Source organism: Rhea americana, unplaced genomic scaffold (genome assembly GCF_003343005.1).
Source record: "Rhea americana isolate MKP2758 unplaced genomic scaffold, rheAme1 scaffold_180, whole genome shotgun sequence".
NCBI classification, from domain to species: Eukaryota; Metazoa; Chordata; class Aves; order Rheiformes; family Rheidae; genus Rhea; species Rhea americana.
Window position 1 is genome coordinate 358,824 of NW_028185928.1, and position 19,870 is coordinate 378,693.

At 37.4% G+C, this 19,870-nt stretch overlaps 1 protein-coding gene across 1 annotated transcript in view; it reads right to left on the reverse strand.

Annotated features, from left to right (window-relative positions):
• Positions 1 to 1,217: 1,217 nt before the first annotated feature.
• MOXD1 (monooxygenase DBH like 1) overlaps positions 1,218 to 19,870 on the reverse strand; it is a 50,168-nt gene continuing 31,515 nt past the window's right edge. The window contains exons 5-12 of the mRNA XM_085301850.1: positions 19,480 to 19,659; positions 17,051 to 17,153; positions 14,091 to 14,257; positions 12,410 to 12,601; positions 9,567 to 9,626; positions 6,526 to 6,668; positions 4,326 to 4,494; positions 1,218 to 1,726 (exon numbers count right to left, since the gene is read on the reverse strand). Of these exons, the coding sequence (XP_085157976.1) occupies positions 1,562 to 1,726; positions 4,326 to 4,494; positions 6,526 to 6,668; positions 9,567 to 9,626; positions 12,410 to 12,601; positions 14,091 to 14,257; positions 17,051 to 17,153; positions 19,480 to 19,659 (1,179 nt within the window). The 3' untranslated portion in view covers positions 1,218 to 1,561. The remainder of the gene's footprint in view (positions 1,727 to 4,325; positions 4,495 to 6,525; positions 6,669 to 9,566; positions 9,627 to 12,409; positions 12,602 to 14,090; positions 14,258 to 17,050; positions 17,154 to 19,479; positions 19,660 to 19,870) is intronic.

The following is a 19,870-nucleotide window of genomic DNA, read 5'->3' on the forward strand; positions in this document are numbered from 1 at the left end:
TCTTTCTGGTAAGCAGATAATCACACAAATTGCCATTTTGGCTATCCATGCAGGTGACTTACTAGCTTTGTGATGCTTCCCTTCTCACTTCTGAACTACAGAGAAGACAGTCTCCAAATTCTGCCCTTATTTTCTTTGTGATTTGTTATCTTCTGGCATCAGCATGCTCTGCTCTCATTTTGTAGGTATGTCTACACAAACAAATTCAGGCACCATTTGTCAACATTCACCGAACAAACGTTTGGAAAACCAGATCAGCTTAGCTAGATCAGGTTCTTGACCCTCTCTGGACTCACCACACTGCACAAGAGTGCTCAATGATGTGAAGAGTATACAACAAAATCCATAGCAGTTAGTTGTCGTGCAGGTGCTGCCATGGCCAAGGAAGCACTCTCAACATCCAAAGCAGCTTATTTTTTATTCACACTGCAGTCGCATATTACACAGCATCATGGAAAATTTATAGGTAACTGTACTGGGTTTAAAAATACAATTTTTTTGGATGTTGAAAGTCATTTTCCACTGTGTTGCATAACTTCATTAGGRAGCAGAAGGGTCTATTAATAAATCAGGTATCTTTCGGAGTCTTCCCTGCTCAACACCATCTCAGTGAAAAAGTTGCAGATTTCCAAAAAAAAATAAAGAAACAGTCATGTGCATGGGGTGCAAAAATCATCTCTTAATCAACAGTTTGGCATATCACAGTGCTCAGGAYGTGTTAACAGTAGCTCTTGACAGTCTCCTATGCTGTATCCATGTGCATGGCAGAGCCTGGCTAGCAGATAGATCTTAATTGCTGTYATCCAGATCAAATCTAGCAAAGGTGTTTCTAACCCTGCTCCAAAGCTTTATTCACATGCCTGAACACATATGAAAGATAAATGAAACACACTGAATTACCAGATAGTGTGAAAAAGATAAAGAACAGAAAAGGGGAATGAAATTCTTGCTGTGACAAAGGACATGTATATGAATCACTGTGGTGAGATTTGGTGCTCTATTCACATTTTCATCTGATTTTCACCTGTGACACTGGTTTCTCTGAGGAGGAGAGACGATTTGCAATGCATTGCTCATAGAAATGTTCTCTCTAAACAAATCTTTCCTGTGGCTTTACTGCAGGTGTCAGTCAAGGATGCCTAAATATGTTTGCAAGATCTGTCCACACAGCAAGAATTCCATAACCTGTAGATGTCAAGAACCAAGACAAAATAATAAGCACACTCCAGGTTAAATGAGGTTAACTAAGTTGCTTTTAGTTTATTAATTTTACCCACATACATAGCTGGTTTTGGAAACACCATGTGAAGAGTCAGGATAAAGTGTAACAAAGTGGTATGGGAAATAATTTCAGTATGTAACGTGCCAGTGTACTTACTGTGTTTTATACACACTTTACATTGAAAACCAAATAAACCAGAATTTTCCAGAGGAATTACACTTTTTATTTTGAACTAGCAAATTTAGTTTATTAATATGTAAAAAAAATAAATCTACAATAGCAACAGTGCAAACACATCAGAACTTGCATGGCATATAGAACACAAATRAGTAAAAATTATTATACAAAGGGCCTGATGTTTCCTATGGTCCTGGCAGTGACATGTACAACAAACAACAGGGTGGGGAGTATACTGCAACATAAACATGAAGATGAGCTGCATATTACTGATTCTGTCTTGTATGGTCTCTCTATTTCAGGAGGTAAAGCTGTCATGCCTTGGATCTGCAATTAAAATYATCAAAAAGGATCAGAGTTTCTCCACAGAAAATTAGGAGTCTTTGTTTTGCTCTCTAACTAGTTGGCTACTTGCATCAAAATCTATGGTTAGCTTTGTATTGAAGCTGTGATTCTTACTATGGAGACCTCAAGTTCAGTAAAAATATTCACATATTCCATGCCAATTTATCAGCCAGCGTGCACATCCACTGTTCTCRGTTTGTAAACAGCTGTATGCACTGGCATGCTAACTGGTAAAGTAAGGTTAGGCTTTAGTTGGCTGATTTGTATTACCTTATTTTGTTTCATGGGRTTGTAAGAGATAAGAAAGGAAGCTTACAGTGTTACAGCACCATAGTGATATTGAATGATACTTGAACCCACTCTTTTGTGCATAGAAGGCTTATACTTGTAGGTACAAGGCAGTTAATTAGGCCCATATCTATTTTTACATATTCTCCACTTTTATTTCTCCCTAAGAACTCTGTGTAATTTTTATAGGGTTTGACATACCCACCTGCCTGTCCTGGCTTTGATATGAAATAGGAAAGAATGGGTACCCTCCTTGGTTATACTTTTCCTTAATGCACTCACTACTTACATAGTTGAWTTCTGGAACTAAAGTAACACTGCCAAATACAGTATGTTGAAGAAAAGAAGTTCCATGAAAAGCAGAATTGTGAAAAGCCATTGAGCACAAACATTTCTGAAAGTTTGAATGCCCACCTATACAGCATGTGTTTGTGTTGGGGGTTTTCCATGTTGCAATTATACYGTCAAAAAATACTCCAAACATTGACTTAATCTTAGTAAATACAATAGAAAACTAAAGCTGACCAAGATGCCATCCCTAGAGGAGGGAGGAAGGTATTTTCAAGTCACTTCCTCTATTTCARGCTTTTTCTCTCTTGTAACAACTCACCAATTGTTTGGCTATTTAGTTTAAGTCTGTTCTTGATTTTGATGAGGATGGCCAATTAAATTTAATATTGTCCATGAGGGAAGGAAAAGGAAAGAGTCCTGATCTTAGCTTTGATGACTATGCCTTAGTCATTTGAAATAAGAAACTAATGATAAAGAGAAAGAACTAAGCACTCCCAGTTCCAGTGAGATCACTCTTTGACTATGCTCTTTAAGTTGTGAGCATTGTTCTTTCATCCTGTAAGATAACAGGGAACAGCTTTTCCAGCTTTTTCCAGAAAGCATAGCATTTAAAAAGTAAAGCCTATCCTCTCCTGATAAAATTTACATGTGTTTTCCATCTTTTTAACTTGTCCTCTGACAAATAATCGGGGAAAGAGACGCTATGCAGTTGCTACTGGCAAGTAAAGGTCAAGAAGTTTTACCAAAAACATAGTCATATGCACTGTCAATAACTGCTTTTCACAGAAGATCTGCAGTAGCACAATATAAAGAAAAAATCAGAACCTCTTTGATTGCTTATAGCTCGTGGTATTTCATTTTCATCCCACAGRCAGAACAGTCTAATGATCTTTGGAAATACCTGAGAATGCTGCTGCACGAAGGGGAATTTCTCCACTGCCCTAAAAACAACATGTCCAAGTAAGAGGCAAAATGAGGTGTTTTGGTGAAAAATCAGGGAGAAGCAAAGGTCCCTTCTAAGGAAGCACTTCACCAGTAGTGTCTGGCATCAGCTCTGTTAGGCTGGCTAAAAATCATATTAGGAGATTAAGCTGGTTCTATGATACAATTTCCCCTTCTGACCAGAAAAAAAATCAAAAAAAAAGGAAAACTGAGTATTGAATTTGGACTCAGTAAAGGAGTTTAAGACATAATATATATTTACCAGTTTTTTGATACTCCTATGAGCTAGTAGTTCTTTATAAACGCAAATCAACACTAAAGATAACTTCACCGAGGTTACTGTTAAAATATYAGTAGATATTTAGAATAAATAGCAACTCTGTTTTTAATCTTACAAATTATTAATCAAGATGAATGAGGAAAGGAAAAGCACAGAAGCTAAAATTTTCCAAAGGGGCACACAGGAAACAGATAGTGTAACTGTATTTTTTTGGCCTGCTACTGTAGGCATCTCTAAGACAGACACAAGACTATCAAAAGAGGTGTAGGGAGAGTACTCACATAACTTCAGATTAGATGTTGAGTTAAGAACTYAGTTTCTTGAGACTTCCTTAGGCACTTAATACCCCAGAGTGATTCAGAGAAGAGATCTGATTTAGGAATTCTGATTCGTCYACTTAAAGACCCTAACTTGAGCGACTGACAATCCAGGAAGCCAAAGGAGACTCATTTTCTAACCTGGACGACTAGTCCGGACACATGTTGTTGTTCTGATCAGCATTCCACATGCAGTGGAAAGCTACATGCTCCCATACCTCAAATGCTGATCATCATTTCAGCTTTTCTGCTCTTTTTGGTATACTTAGAACATGAGTCAGGGAAAACAATAAAAACATTCTCATTATTTGTTATTTCAGTTCTTCAGTGGCCATGTAAACTGTCTGAAGACAAATAACCAGCTACTTATTCCTACCAAACCAAGCATAGCAAATCCTACTCGTTTCATGTTATTGTCATCTCCTTTTTAACACTTAGAAAGCTCAAGTAGGAATGGACTTACCGACCATTCTGCATTATCCGTCTTTGAACATCTCACGTTCATTGGTAGTTTAAGAACAAGTTCATTATAGGAGAGACCCTCTGATCTGGACCATTTAAACTTGTTCATTGCATCCATAAAAGACAGGTTTTTGTATTGCTTAGGACTCTTGATAATAAAAGGCCAAGTCCTAAAAAAAAGAATAAATAAATAAATAAAAAATAAACAGATAAATGAAATACCATCAATTGAAACTGATAAGGGAAAGCTGTTGCAGAATATACTCAGAAAAAAAATGCACTATTATGTAATTGCACTTAACTCACGTTCTCAGCTAGTGAAAATCGATGTAGTTTCACTGACTTTAACAGACCTATGAAAGTCTGGTAGCACATTTAAGCACTGATGCAGGTAGGACATTTAAGAAAAAATTACATTGCTGTTCTCATCTACAAAATGAATACACAAGAAATCCAAAMCAAATCTTCTATTGTGACTTTTCAAAACAAAAAAAAATGACAAAAASAAAAAGGCATACTCTCTGGGCATACAGTGCTGTAAAGAAATATTTGCCATTAGAAAGTTTTTTCAAGATCCCTCTGCCTAGCTGTGGTCATAATTTGTATAATAGGTCAAAACTCAGCACAGCACCAGGGTTGTTCTAACATGTATCAGTCGGCAACTGTCCCAAAAGATCAAATGCAAATAACTGGAATGGAAAGCATTCTGGACATTGCCTCTTGGCRTGTCCCAGCACCCTGACTGCAAAGGAACTTTTGGTAAAGGCTGGGACAGAAATCTGCTTTGCTGCCTCTAGAGATCTGACAACTCTCCCTCCCACTTCTGGGAATCCCCACAGGGAATGAGTGGGGTCCAATCCTGCTCCCTCCCTGAGATGTGGAGGGGGAYGGAACGACATCTCCTGTCAATCTCTTAACTAAGAAGAGAGTAGAGAAAACAAAAAATGCATGAATAAAACTTTTCGTATAATTCTTGCTTACCTCTTGTTTGACTTAAAAGAATGAATGGAAAACAGCATGGTGAATATGGCAGGCTCTCAAAAATAGAAAGCCAAATGCAGCTAGTGCAAAAATGAATGTGACTAAAACTTTATTTAACTAACTTAATCAGTGCTTTTGATGGAAGCATGAGTTAATCTTTTTGAAATGCAGGGACAGACCCTGTGTCATCCTGCAGTACGGTCACCCCTTTGCTTTAAGTGCTGCCTATAACAAAGTCAGCTCCATTCAATACTTAGGMATGGGGGATATAATTTTAACCACACACATTTTATACTATTATATTATTTTTTTTTCATCTCAGCTCTTCATGAATTATACCACTGTCTGTGACATCAGATGAAGGAAAATAAGAGTTTTAAGGTGAACCAACARTGCCTTGATTCTGCTTCCAGTTTGCTTTCATGTGTAAGTCAAGAGTGAATTTAGAGAAATCAGTGAAGTAATTCCAGTGTAAAACTGACACAAGAGAGATGAGTATCAGGCCACATACCCTTAGGCTGACAGAGCTTAATGAAACAAGAATTGTGGATTAGGTCATAAATACTAGAGGCATTAATAATCTCTCCTTCTAATTACTATTCCATATGCAGCAGACAGTCTGCATACTTACCCTATTCAAAACATCTTTATTTCCTCAGGCCAAATGTACATTTTTTTTCCTTAAGTACARTTATCATGAATGAACATTCAAGAGAGCATACATTTCTTAGAATATTTTCTTTCTAAGCTCAGAAAGACTCTTTTTGGTAGATCTAATTTAGACACTGTATTCTTTTCTCGTTAAAAGAGGCTGTAAATAGAAATTGCATGAAAACTGAAGTAGGCATTGCACTGTGACTTTCTTCAAACTTTCCGTCTCAGATACAGATTTCAGAATTAAGATCAGTAAGCTTGTATATCAAATCATTTTGCAATAAGAGTTTTAAGAGGTTTTGTTAAAATTTACTGCATAAAGAAAACCAATTTTTAAAATTTAAATGTCATGACAGACTATCAGTCTATCGATTGTATTTTAAAATCTTACTAGTGCCTTCATTTGTAGCAACTAACTTTATGAATGTAATTTGCCTTTCACCATTAGTAAGGTAATATCACAAAGAACTACAGGTTATATGAAAAATCTGTGTAATCTCACAAACCAAAACAAATGACAGAAATAGAGGTGCTCTGCTATACACATTCATAAATATTTTACTTGCCTGACTGGTCTATATATTTCCTTAACACCAATAAACTGGAGTTGTTCCATTATGTCTGGAATACTTGCACATCGAGTAAGGTTGATTCTTGGGTAATAGAGTAGATATGACAGGCACATTTCATTCCTGGTGCTCAGACCACCCTGAAAATGGAATTTTTCTTTTAATCAAGATAATGTTGGAATTCCACAGATAAAACCAATGATTAGCATTTATATGATAATGAAATGTRTAACAGGAGGCCCAATTTGACAGGTGCTTTTTGCTCATTAGATTACCAAGTAAAAAGATTATTACATAATTAGTTACAAAATACATTGAAAGTTCAAACAGYATCTCCTGAGTTTCAAAGAGGTCAGAAGGAGTGACTATCAATATTTAATTGGTGGGACAGTTAAAATAAGCTTTCTATTATGTTGAAAAGTATGATCTGCAAAGTGTAGATCTATTGCAGGCTGTCTCTAAGGCACTTACTTATATCCACCATGTCTCAGGAGGATAGATTCAAATGGAACAAATACAGAAAAATTTAGTAGGGTAACAAGTAGAAAATGAGTCTTTTTTATGAGAAAMGATTAAATGAATTTTGTCTAGTGAAATGGAGACTAGGACAGAATATATATCTATATGTAATCTCATTGTAAATACATAAGCAAATAAGAAAAAGAGTTGTTAMAGTCAATAGAAAATGTTGGCTCAAGAACAAATAAGCACTAATTAAAAATGAATATATTAACATAAGATTCTAGCTCTCAGAAAAAAAAAGGCTGTGAAACATTTTTGCATTGGGAGTTACACACAAGCAACTAATTTAAAACTAATCTTGGGATGTATGGACAAGATTGTGACATGCATATTCCTAAATCCTGTGTTGGAAAAGTGCCATGGATATCACAGAACCATAAATATTAGCTATGGAAAAGACAAAACACAGGAACCAGGGGCCAAGAACTAGTGTGGTTACACRGGAAAATAAGAAAATATGGACTTGGCCTAAAAGGCAACAGATCTAAAAGTACAACAGGACTGATTGATTAAATTCTTTTTGCTTGATCTCCCCTGATAAATGTCAAAACCAAAAAGATAGCAACAGATTTAGTTCTATACAAGGGAATAAGCATCAACAATCTTACTGTATGCTTCATTTTAAGGTATTCTTTTTTACTGATCTTCTCAAAAACGTATGCCAAGCTTTATGAAATTCTCTTTCCATAATAGTATTCCAATCTGTACATCTTCAGAAATATTTATCTCACTGCTTTGCTGCATGCTATGACACAATAGTTAGTAAAGTACTGTACTAATTAAAATTACAGCATTCCRCTACCTTTCTCACCCCAAAAAGCAAACTACCAGCACAGACTACAGACTTACTACCAGACACTTTCAATGTGAAGAGTACTTTAACAGGGGAAAAATACCAGAGTGCTTCAACATTTACATTTTTGAGTGTGTTTCCGTTTCCATGCTTGTATTTGGCTCTGTAAAGATATAACTAGCACAATAAAAACTGAAAAGACTTCATTGTCAGTACTTTTTCTTCCTATACGTACTGCATGTGCCTACACAGGCCAGCCAAGACTCTGTGAGCAGGACCACTGTGCTCCCTAGATGCTATGACCAGGTCCCAGGCAAGTCTTCCTCACTGAACAGAAACCCCTCAAATCTCACTTCCTGAAAATTTACATCTAGCCCTTTCCCCACCCCCAACCCCCAAGGAAGAGAAATCAGCACCAGGCAAAGCTTACATTGCCTATATATACAATAGGTATAGGGATCTTTCTCTGCTTTTACAACCAGCTGGCGCCGTCTAGTACGCTTCCTGACAGCTGATTTCTCTAACCCTCCAAAACCAAGTGGCTGCATGCTAACAGCCTTCCAGGAAAGGCTCCTAGCCTCTGCTAGCCTACAAATTATGTTTGGGAGATCACGACCTGCCATGTGCCAAATGTAGCCAGTCACCATTTGACCTCCATAGACTACAGCTGTTGGATTGTGCACATGACCTTGTCCTGGTACTGTCTGGTCTGCTACTGCAGGCACTTGTTTGTAGTGGAAGATCCACTACATAGAAAAGGTAAAACACCACAGGCTTCACTGCTCCCAACCTCCCTGTCTCAATGATGGCTCTTCCAGTTATTTAGCTGGCATTGCACAGCATCCCCGTGAAGAGCAGTGGCCTGGCACTGTGGGAAAAGGTCCTCACTAACCTGAACTGACCCCACTTAGGTCATAATGCAGCAAAGGCTTCTTGACAGAAATTACTCATCTTTTGTGAAAAYAAGCAATAGAGGAAATCTCTGTTTTCAGTATTTTCATCAAGTCACTTGGATCAAGTGCACCTGCAAGAGACACAGGTACCTCTCTGCCTTAGCTTTGTAATTCACAGAGCTTTGTTGAGAATCAGGTGTCTGGCACCTCAGAGGAATGTTTCAAGGACTGTRTTGGTCCTGGGGAATGTGCAATCCAAAATATAGGTGCATGTGAATGAAGATGTTAGATGAGTGCTGAGCTGTGAGATGTCTGGATTGCTTTCTTGAATTTAAGGATCTACCTTCTGCCTGTGCTCTATTTTAAGGACAATACTATGTGGTCTGATCTTGATCATGGAATATGTAAGAATCAATGTGTATGAATTGGTAAGTTATACTTCTAAATGGGAAACAAGTTCATAGAAGTAATTCATTAGTCATGCATACTTTGCATGCTGATACAAGTTGTGAAGAAAATACTCCTTTCACTATTGAAGTCTGATTTTTCAAGATCTTTCATGTACTGGTTTGYTTATTTTCATAAACTAGTCATATGAGTGCCTTAGGTAAGAGACTGGACTATGATCATAATAGTTCTTATGACTTTAAAACCTAAGAATCTCTGAAATGAATGATAAAACAATACATAGTCAAACTTACGCACTCTAATGTGCACACAGGAATTAGCAAGTGRGTTCATACTTTTTAATAATATCTTATGAAATGAAAAGATTTTGGTTGCTAATTTTTTTTGTGTGCTTATGTTTATGCATTAAAAATTTGTCTTACCCATGTCATACGAATTCGGTCCACAGTACTGTAGTGACACTCCGTGATTAAATTATCTCCCTGAAACAAAGATTTAAGATGTTCACTGTTATGAAGTTTATCAACACTAGTTTCAGGTGACCACAAATGACTGCAAAAACTTAAGAAATAAAGCTTATAGTAGTTGATAAAAGTTTTGAAAGAGCAAAGAATTAGGTAATTGGCCTAAGCTAAAACTTGGGCACTTCACATTCATATTGTCCCAGATCCTCATGGATCCATGATGGATTTAGATGGCGTCTTATTCAATGTTTGATCTATTTTTTTCAAATAGCACTGAAAATTCCAGGTTAGGATCCTATTTTCAGGGAAATTATACATGCAGACAATGCACACACGTGATTCATGCTCCAAAACTCTTCCAAGATACTTTTGGTATCTTGTCCAAGGCTYATTCATCCTGCCAATGTCAACAGAATTCCTTGCCAAATCAGGAAAAGAAGGTTTTCCATATCACAATAACAACTATTTATCTGCCAAGCCTGGGAGTAGAGGAGTGGCAGGCAAAGACTCATCTACATTGACAGATAYGTGTGAGAAAGGCTGAGCGGTTACCTTCTCAAGTACCTGCAATTATATTTTTGCTGTTGTGACAAACARATCTACAGTGTTTCTATATGAAAAGGTATTACATTTATCCCCCACACCTAATCAAATGCATATGTCAAAATAACCATAATAATCAAGTAGAAATAAAAATATTGAAGAATATAGCAAACTTTAAAATCTGATATTTTAGGGGCAACTCTGCATCACAGGGATGCCAGAGGTTTATTTACTTTGGGTTTTTTTGGATTGTCATCTTCCCTTATCACCCACTATATTAWTTTTTCCTGAAAAAATCAGAAGAGAATCCTTCACAAGTTGCAAATTTCTCCTTTCTAGTGGGCTTTTTCATTCCCAGATCAATGTTTGTCCTAACTATACTCTGGACTACTGGAAGAGGGTGAGTCAGCTTTGTGTTGGTCAAATGAAGACTGAGCTTTCTCAAGCAGTGAAAAATGGTGCAATTTCATTGCCTGCAGTGGGAATATGGGGATTTGTACCAGCTAAGCCTCTGGCCTTCATGGTATAAGAAACTGGATAACATTCACTGARGGTCTTAAAATCATGTTTTGGTTCCAAATTCAGGAGAGGGTGCTGGTAAGTGAGGAAAACAAATAATCCAGACTCTGCAAGTTGAAAGACRGATACACCATGTGGAAGGGCTGGCAGAAGGAGAGAACAACATGAACTTCTATGAATACTTTTGATATGATTAACTACTATTAATTAATTGATTAGACTTTGATCAGAATTACACTAGAATGATGGCTATAGAGTAGTATTTTTACATAAGATGAAAGCAATAAATGGCATGAACAAGGCTCACTTTACAGAAAGAAGTCTAGCTTCTATTCTAGCTGTCCTTTYAAAGTTGCAGATATTATCAAATACCCCCTTTGTCTTTTTTTTATCTACTTCCTTTTGTTCTGGAATTTTAAAAGGCCTTTCTCTGTAATCTACATGATTTTTCTTAAAAATATTACAAGCTTTCTCTGCAAAGGCATCTAAACCTGTCATCTTCTGCCAGCCTTCTTCCTAAACCACTTCTTTCCTGGAGGAGGTAACATCAATTTGTCTTTGAAGTCCCAGTTGAGTACAAGCAGTAGGACTTCAAAGAGTAAATGCTGCACCTGAACATCTACGTTAAATTAAATAAGAAAGTTCGTATTTGAGCTTCTTGCCCTTAAAGGACAACTGGCAAACTGCCCTAGCAGGGCAGAGGAAATATAAGAAAGGAAGAAAATCTGGATGCTCATGACTATACCCAAAATTCAGTCATTTCACTGATTTCACTCCCTCTCCTTCCTAGTTTCAGTTATGAACAAAATGCAGTTGATTAGTATTTTGCATCTAACCAATTCTGTGAGGTTAACGGACTTGTTCCTGTACCAAGACAAGTCGAGCTGCTCTGCTGGTCAAGTCTGCAGCCTTCAAACCTTTGCAGCACTTAACTTTCTATCCTCAGGCCAAAGCTTCAAAAACACATTGCCAGCTGAGATGAGTAAATAATTTTTAAATGAGCAACTCATCCAAAGAAGGTAGACTCTTTTCTTGAAATATCTATCTAYGGATAGTTACTGATTTATCTTAAAGTTTTACAGTATATTTACAGTTTTGGATTTTTTAAAAAGTGTATTGCATTATTATCTCAAGAAGAGCAATAGAATTGCGAGATATTTTACTCCACAGTGTTTTGTTCACTCAGCAAAACCTAATGTGGAACATGAGCAGTGAGTTTTCTCCGAACAGGAAATGAAAACATGAAATAACAGAAGACCTAGCTGGCTGATCTGCAGAGGCATGTTTGCAAAGCTGAATACTTGCTGTGCACAAGTATTTGGGATGGGCTGCTTAGTTCCACTGGCTCAGTAAAGCTACATCATGGTGTTTCCATTCTTCAGCCTGCTGGATGCACAAATACGGCACAACCACCATATGTGCATGGTTTTATAATCTCTTTTGTACAAACATTTATGTTAGTAAATCTCAGATCTAATTGTGAACACTAAGTACATCCAAAATTTAGCTTAAATGGATGGTCCAAACCAGTTCTACGGTGAATGGGTGGAGACATTTTTGGCAGCCTCAGTGCATTAGTGACCTTGTGATAAGTGGAAACATGAACAAAACATCAAAGAAAATCAAATAAATTTAAGAATTTAGGGAAATTCTGTAGCAAAATTAATCTTTAGTGTGAGTAGATGTTAAGCACATGATCTGTTAAAACACTTTCACGGAAAGAATGAAGCATGTCATACAGGCAGGATGGTTCTTTCTTCTTTCAGATACTGAAACTCCTGGAAGTTGAAGTCAAACTCATCRTCATAAGCAAGTAGCTTCTGTTCCTCGCTGTTGCGGAAGTGGCGCATCCTGATAGCTCTGCCAGCAAGATGAGCATGAAGAAGTACTGCAAATACATGAATCCCACCAGGCCTCTCAGCACCTAGAGCCTGGCCAAGGGAAAACAACATCATCATTGTGCCCAGACGCCATGTACACGCAGAGCGAAGATACATTAATAAATGCATTTCATGTTTCCTCAGTCTATAGTAAAATAAGCAGCATACACGYAGAAGCAACAAGAAATCAGTATGTGTAATTAAATTTATGTACAAAAAGGGAGGTTTGGGGGGAATTTTCTTCTGTTTTTAGTAAAGATGTGTTTTAACTTGAGGCATACAGTTTCTATCAAAAACAATCGGACTGCCAATAATGCTCAATAGAATATGACTTTTAATGGTACATTATTGGTAATAGTGGTAATGGTAATAGTACATTATTTTAGTCCTTGACTGATACTGCTGAATGCAAGTGTTTACAGTGAAAAACACTTTCAGTACATTTGAGAATATTATCATCAATAATGTGCCAAGAAAAGTACTGTAAAGTACTGGCTTTAATTGCAATGCTCTACTTCCCATCTTCAAGTAAACTGGTAATGAAATACTTAAATTTTCTTTCCAGGTCAAAAACATTTTAAACTGAACTTTGACAGATTAGTACAAATCTGACACCACTCCCACTCCAGCTCAGATATAGAGATCCAAACTTTGGCTATGCTAAACTTTGATTCTTGATCAGAGCCCAAACTGTAAAGAATCTGTTATTGGAATACCTYCTAAGTGTAGTTTTTATGCTGGAAACCTCATGATAAAAGATTACTTCAGTGACAACATGTAACATTCAACATCATCAAGAGCAAACTTAAATTCCATACCTAATATGCCCTTCATGCCAAATTATATCATAAAATGCAGATTCAGCCTTTCTCTACAAATGACAGAATATCTGAGAATCTTTTATGGTACATAGATCATCATAGATTATATGCAACACTTCCATAATGTACACATTAAAGTCATCTGTAAATCATCTTTACAAATCCAAGTATTTAATGAACACACAGTTTTGTACTTTGGGCCATACAGCAAAACCTACTCAGGTTTTCGGTTTCTGTGGTTGATCTAAGAACACTTCTCAGACTTACTCTACAGCAGAGGGAACCTTTTGCACACAGATCTGAGTTCATCTCTCTCCACTTTTCTGCTAGGCTAGCTATTCCAGGCCATTAACAACTTTGCTATGGAAAGTAAAGTATGTGTATATACTAAAGAGGGAATTAAATCAGAGTACGTATTGCATTATTCAGTATTACTTATATTAGTAAAGCAACATGAATACTGAAYATCAGCCTAATAATGTAATAGTACTCTCCGAAATCTGAGATAATCGTAATTTAAAAACCAAACAGTTCTTTTACATAAAGTACTAAGGTACYGATATCCAAAAAGATTCAGAATTCTGGTGTGTAGCACATAGCAAATGCCTTTGCTCACATGTCTTTAACAAGCATCTCTCAATATCTTTCCAGAAAGTTAAACAGGCTGCCCTAAATTATGTCTGAGAATAAAACCCAGCACTGTCAGACAGGAGACATACCTCTTCCAGACATTCCAGCGTGCAATGACCCTCTGACACAAATTCAGGCATGCCTGGTGGGATATTGTGGAAGAGGCTGACCCAAAGACCAGCTTCAATAACCCCAGCATCATATTTCCTTAAAACTGGAGTATAAATTAGCCTCAGACCAGAGTTATCTATCAAGCCTGCAACAAAAGAACACAGTCAGCTATGGCTGCAAATTAGCATCAAAAAATGCAATCACTTCACATTTTTCAAGGTTTGTCCTTATTTTTTTTTACGGGAGAGGGGAGGGGGAGATGTTGAACTAGAGGATCTCCTGAGGTCCCTTCCAACCTCAACCATTCTGTGAAAGTAACTAACCTCAATAACCTGGAAAAGAGTCAAACCATTCAGGAGGATACTGAAAGCACTAAAAAGGGGCAGCCCACAAGAGGGTTGTTAAGCATAGTATGTTGGTACTGCAGTGGTCAGATATGAATGAAAAATGTGTCACTTCTGTTAAGTTTCCCAATACGGACCTTAGAGAAAAAAAGTAGAGCACTGAGAGAGCAAACAATACAAGTAAATAAGTTCTCAAAAGCTGCTATGAGTGATTTTAAAATGAAACATTTGAAGAATTGTCTTGAAGTTGTAATTTTTTTTGTTTAAAATGTATAAAGCTTCTGCTTGTGAATTTATCTGTTCCTTCTCCTTGAGCCCAARTATAAACTACATTTTTCCTTTGTTTTGGATTGTTTTGACACATTACAGCACACCTCAGAAGGCAAAACACACCCCTTTTGCACTCTCTTCTCCTAACAGAGCATCATAACTTAACATACAAAAATTGACTTCCTAAGTGAAGATAATACCAGCATCTCAGGTATAGGAGACAAGAAAACTACACAAGATTTTTGATGCTACACTCACAGATCCCTCTTGATTTTAAAAAATGATTTAAGGAACCAAAGCTTGCTATAAAAAGGTTGATTTTTTAAGAGTGGAAATGGTGAGATTTTCATTCATCTAAATTTTTAGCCATATTGTTTTTTTATCTATTCAGAATTGATGTTGCTTCCATCAATTAACTAATAATTATTTCTCTTGTATTAGATAGCTTTATTAGGCAAGACGTACACAAAAAAAGATTAAATTGTGTTGCACAAGTGTTAATTTCTGTGTTAGCTCATCTGTTACTCTTTTTTGTTCCCCCTTTTTAAATGTTAGCTTTGAAAATTAAAAATGCAAATAAATTTCCAAGTACCTGAGAGAAAGTAAGAGGCTTCCCAGTAACCTATATTGCTCTTCTAAGAAACATAACAGACATAGTAGTGCCTGAAACCAAACAGTTTATCAATATGAAATCAGCAGGCTATTTTGAGATAGACAAATGCTAGAGGAATGGAGTAGGGTCTACAGTGCCCAGTCACTCTAATACCTAAGACAGAGTAGTATATAATTACTACGGAACAAAGGATATGAGCTATGTACAGCCAATTAAGAGCAGTAGTAAGGAAACCAATTATGAGACATTCCACTATGCAAATTATGGTCACGTCTCCAGTGATATGAGCTGTCCCACAAGCTCTCAGTTTCAATGTATTTGGGAAACAGGACCCAACCCCTTTCCGAAACTATTCATACAATCGTAAATCTCGAATCTTTCCCTTGTCAGGTGGCATTCCACATTCGAGCCTACCTGCTATTGAGATTGAAGTGCCAGATCTGCTTACATGATCCAAGGATATTAAGTACTTTTGACAAACAATTTCAAAAGAGACTGTCTTTCAAGTTAAAAGTGAATGTTAACAATTTCAAAACCAGCAACGTCCAAAAACACGCAAGTTAGAAGCAGCTGAAACATTAGCGAGTCTAACTCAGAGCCAACAGTTTCCAGGACTCTGAGTCACTTGGGGAAACACTAGCCAAAATCACTGACTCTGCTGGCAAACAACATGCCCTTAAACTGCAAGAGGCAAGCCTGCAAAATGCAGATCGGGAACTGGGATGGGGGGAAAAGGTGTTTTTGTGGCAGTTTCAGCRCTGCACCCGGAGGACTGCCACAAACGGAGCTTACTGTGTTGCACGCAGATGTGCACGCTGAACGGACAGAGYGTAGCATTGTTTGTCAGTTTGTCAAAACAATTTTAAGAAAACTCATCAGGGATATCACAAAGAAAAAATAACAGTAAGAGAGAATGCCCTAACCAACACAGAGGATTTTATTTAAACATACGGGGATATAAAGAAGGGCCAGTACATTACACGGCGATGGCTTTTAYCCAATTCATATGCATCAGTCATCAGAATACTCTCAGGTATAGCAGCTCAATATAGTTTTCTTTAAGAACAAAAAAAGTATTACTTATCTTCTCAAAAGTCAGCTTTGAAGTATCCTAGCTTTTCTTGGGCACCCTGTCTTCACACTAAAACTTCCTTTTSCTTCTTTTAAATATAAGTAAGTTTTAGAATGAAGGTTTAAAACTGCCTTACAAAAGGAAAGATTATCTTTTAAGATAAACTGTTTTTACTAAGGGAATGGTCTAGCAGCCTGAGACTTTACTTGGCTTTCAGAAACTGCCCTCAGTTGAGGTAGATGTCTTAAAAAATACTAGAAAAAAAAATAAAAGACTCTGACTGTGACTTTTTATTTTAATGTTTCCAGGCCATTGAGAGCTGGGTGATTCTGCCCTGCTATCTGTTGGTTTGATTGGCCCTCTCAGCAAAAATAACAGGATTCAGAGAGCTAATGTAAGGATTGTAGTGATAAGGAGGTATATTCACCTGGTCCACAATCCATCGGGTATCCGAATTTCCCACTAATTTCAGGTTAAGCTTCTAAGCACAATGAGAAAAATACTGGGCCTGGTAATAACCAGAAACTACTGACCAGGAAAAATGAGCTTCAGCTTTGCMTTTTTTCTGTATGCTGTGGAATGCACTCGTGTCCTGTACATGTCTCAATTTTGCATGCTTTAGAGTGCGAAGGTACAAACCTTCTACATATGATGGGTTGTCATAATGCACCTCCATAAGTACGAACTGAGGGTCACCTGCTGTGCCAATGGATAAACCAACGTGAGGGGGGTAGGTGAAGCCCTGCAATTCAAAACACGTATATACTGTCAGGAGATTTTTGAGTTTATTGTTTTTTCATCTATTTATTTTTAAACGATGATACAATCACATAAGTGATACAATTTACAAATCTAATTTCTTTTAAAACTTCTAAATGTAGCATTGTAGCATTATATAGTGTGTGTGTGTATATATATATATATTTTAAAAAGTACTGAATGCACAAAATCTTTATGCCAATATAAAATATTAGATTCTATGCTTTCTAGAGGATAAAGCCTTGAGCAACGTGGTCTGACCTCATGGCTGACCCTGCTTTGAGCAGGAGGTTGGACTAGAGACTTCCTGAGGTCCCTTCCAACCTGAATTATCCTATGATCTTGTGATTATTTATCTTGCATTTGTTGCTTCAGCTGAAAAGGAAAAATCCATTTTAAATGTATAAACATTGCATCATCAAGCAGTTAGTTTGACAATAAAACCCTTATGAAAAAAGTGAATCCACATTTAAAATGTTCCTAGTTTTTAAAAGCGGGAATTTCCAACTGATGCTGAGKTTGCATGTAATGAGATTGCTGTTACTGCACAAGTCACTGCATTCTAAGCAAAATAATCTGAACGGTAAAAATGACCTTTAGGGCTATATTTGCATTAGCAAGTACTGTGGTGCAAAAGGAATRGTACAGTGCAACGGTTTGGCTTGACCCACTGCCCACACATTATGRCTCAAGGTTGTTTCCTTCGGACAAGCTCTGGTCTGACCCCACGCGCTGAATCCCATTTGTGGCTGAAGGTGCTGGGTTCACCCCAGGATGTTCATGGTAGCTTCCTCCCAAGGAGACTGTGCACGGTTTCAAACCATTCATCATGCAAAACAGAGCTTGGTATCTGGGGATAACCTGGAGGCTTCAAAAGCACACTCCTGATTCAAAGTGCAATGCTTATAACTACAAAGTGAAGTCATTTACCCAAATTCACCTTATGAGGATTCATATCTGCCCATTTTTAGAGTACACAGATAGTAATACTTTAATGTGCAATTTGAGATCCTAACTTTCTTATTTTGATAGGCATTAACGAAATGATTCTATTGATACATAGTAATAAATATTATCAACTCTATAGTATATATGGGTAAACTGAAGCACTGTGAGTTTCATGGTAAACCTGAGTGTAACCCAGATCTGCCAGATTCTTCTCTATAGAGTTTCAGCAATGGAGCTATGCTTAAAAAAGCCTCCATAATCCTTGTTAAATGATAATTTATTTATATGAGTTTTTTATTTCACTTGGATGAAGACAGTTGAAAGTACAAATACTAGGTCAGAGCATAGCTGATGGCAAAAATGCACAAAGTATATATATATCAGGGATAATGCTCAAAGTGGATTAAGCTGCTTTTGATGGGTCTGTGTTGCAGTTTCGTGCGTAGCAGCTCTGAGATCCTCACCTCAAGCACTCCAAGACAATTCTTGGGCTGCAGCTTGGTAAACGAAGGCCACAGAGACTGCCATCACCCACTCCCTGCCTGGTACCTGCACCACTGTTGGTGTGGCATTGCAACGAATCAAGAGGGTAAAGAAGTGATGGGTTGCTTCTTTTTTGCAGTATTGCTGGCTTATGYCAGCTGAAAGCATTGACTGGAGCCTGAATTAAAATATGAAAGAAGATGAAAACACAGCCTAGGGTCAATATGGCATCACAGATAGTGTTTTCTGTAGATATAACCCATTGCCATGAACCAAGTGGTCCTTGTGCGGGCTCTGCACCAACACAGGATCGCTCCTACATGGAAATGACATCTTAGGGTTGGCCAGGGCAATTTCAGAGCCATGGAGTGATAGGCCTGAAAGGGACAACACTATAACGAAGGTGCTGGTGAGGCATGAAATGAATTAAATCAATATCTAACTTCATTTGAAAAAGTCTTCTTGCCTCTCTGTCTTTTTTATAGTTGCCTATGGATGGTGCTTTTATTTCTCTCTTCGTCTACTAGTAAAACATGCTGATTATTGGTGGCAGTAGTATACAGGATCAGATGAGACAATCTGTTACGGGACAGACTTCCATACTCCTGAGTTGCTTTCCTCCCTGTAAGGTATCAGCTCCCTCTATATTATTTTTGTTTCTTTTAGTTTTCCACTCAAGATGTTCACTGCATTTCATACTTAAAAGGCCAACAAAAAGTTGGAAACTTAGTGGTGAGGCATTTGGGGACTGTGATTGTATATACCTTTAAAAAGAGACAGATTAAGTAATCATTAATATACCAGCAAGAAGCTTTATTACAATACACCTTCCTTCCAAGCCCTGTTGATGAATCATTCTATAAAGCTATTCATCCTACCTCTCCTCCGATGGCCCAGGCAAAAATGACTGTCTCACATGTGAGAAAAGAATCTGGCATGTTGGGGTGGTAACACTCATGCCCGTAGTCCAGCACACTGTCATTCAAATTGCTGCTGCACTGATAGAGTAGGATATGGTGAACCAGATTCTCATGGCCTTTCTGTATCAATGGCTCAACCTGTTGACAATGAAATAAAAAGAAAGGATAGTAAACACACCTCACATTTGAGCATTTGAATGCAAATACTCAGAACTGCAAATTATGTGGTGCATTTATTTTAAAGGAAGACTTTAAATTACAAGTAGGTTGAGATGCTCTTCAGGACTCTGCAACTCCAAGCATTAAAATGAAAAACCTCTTAGCTCAACCATGTTAATGGGGGACAGRA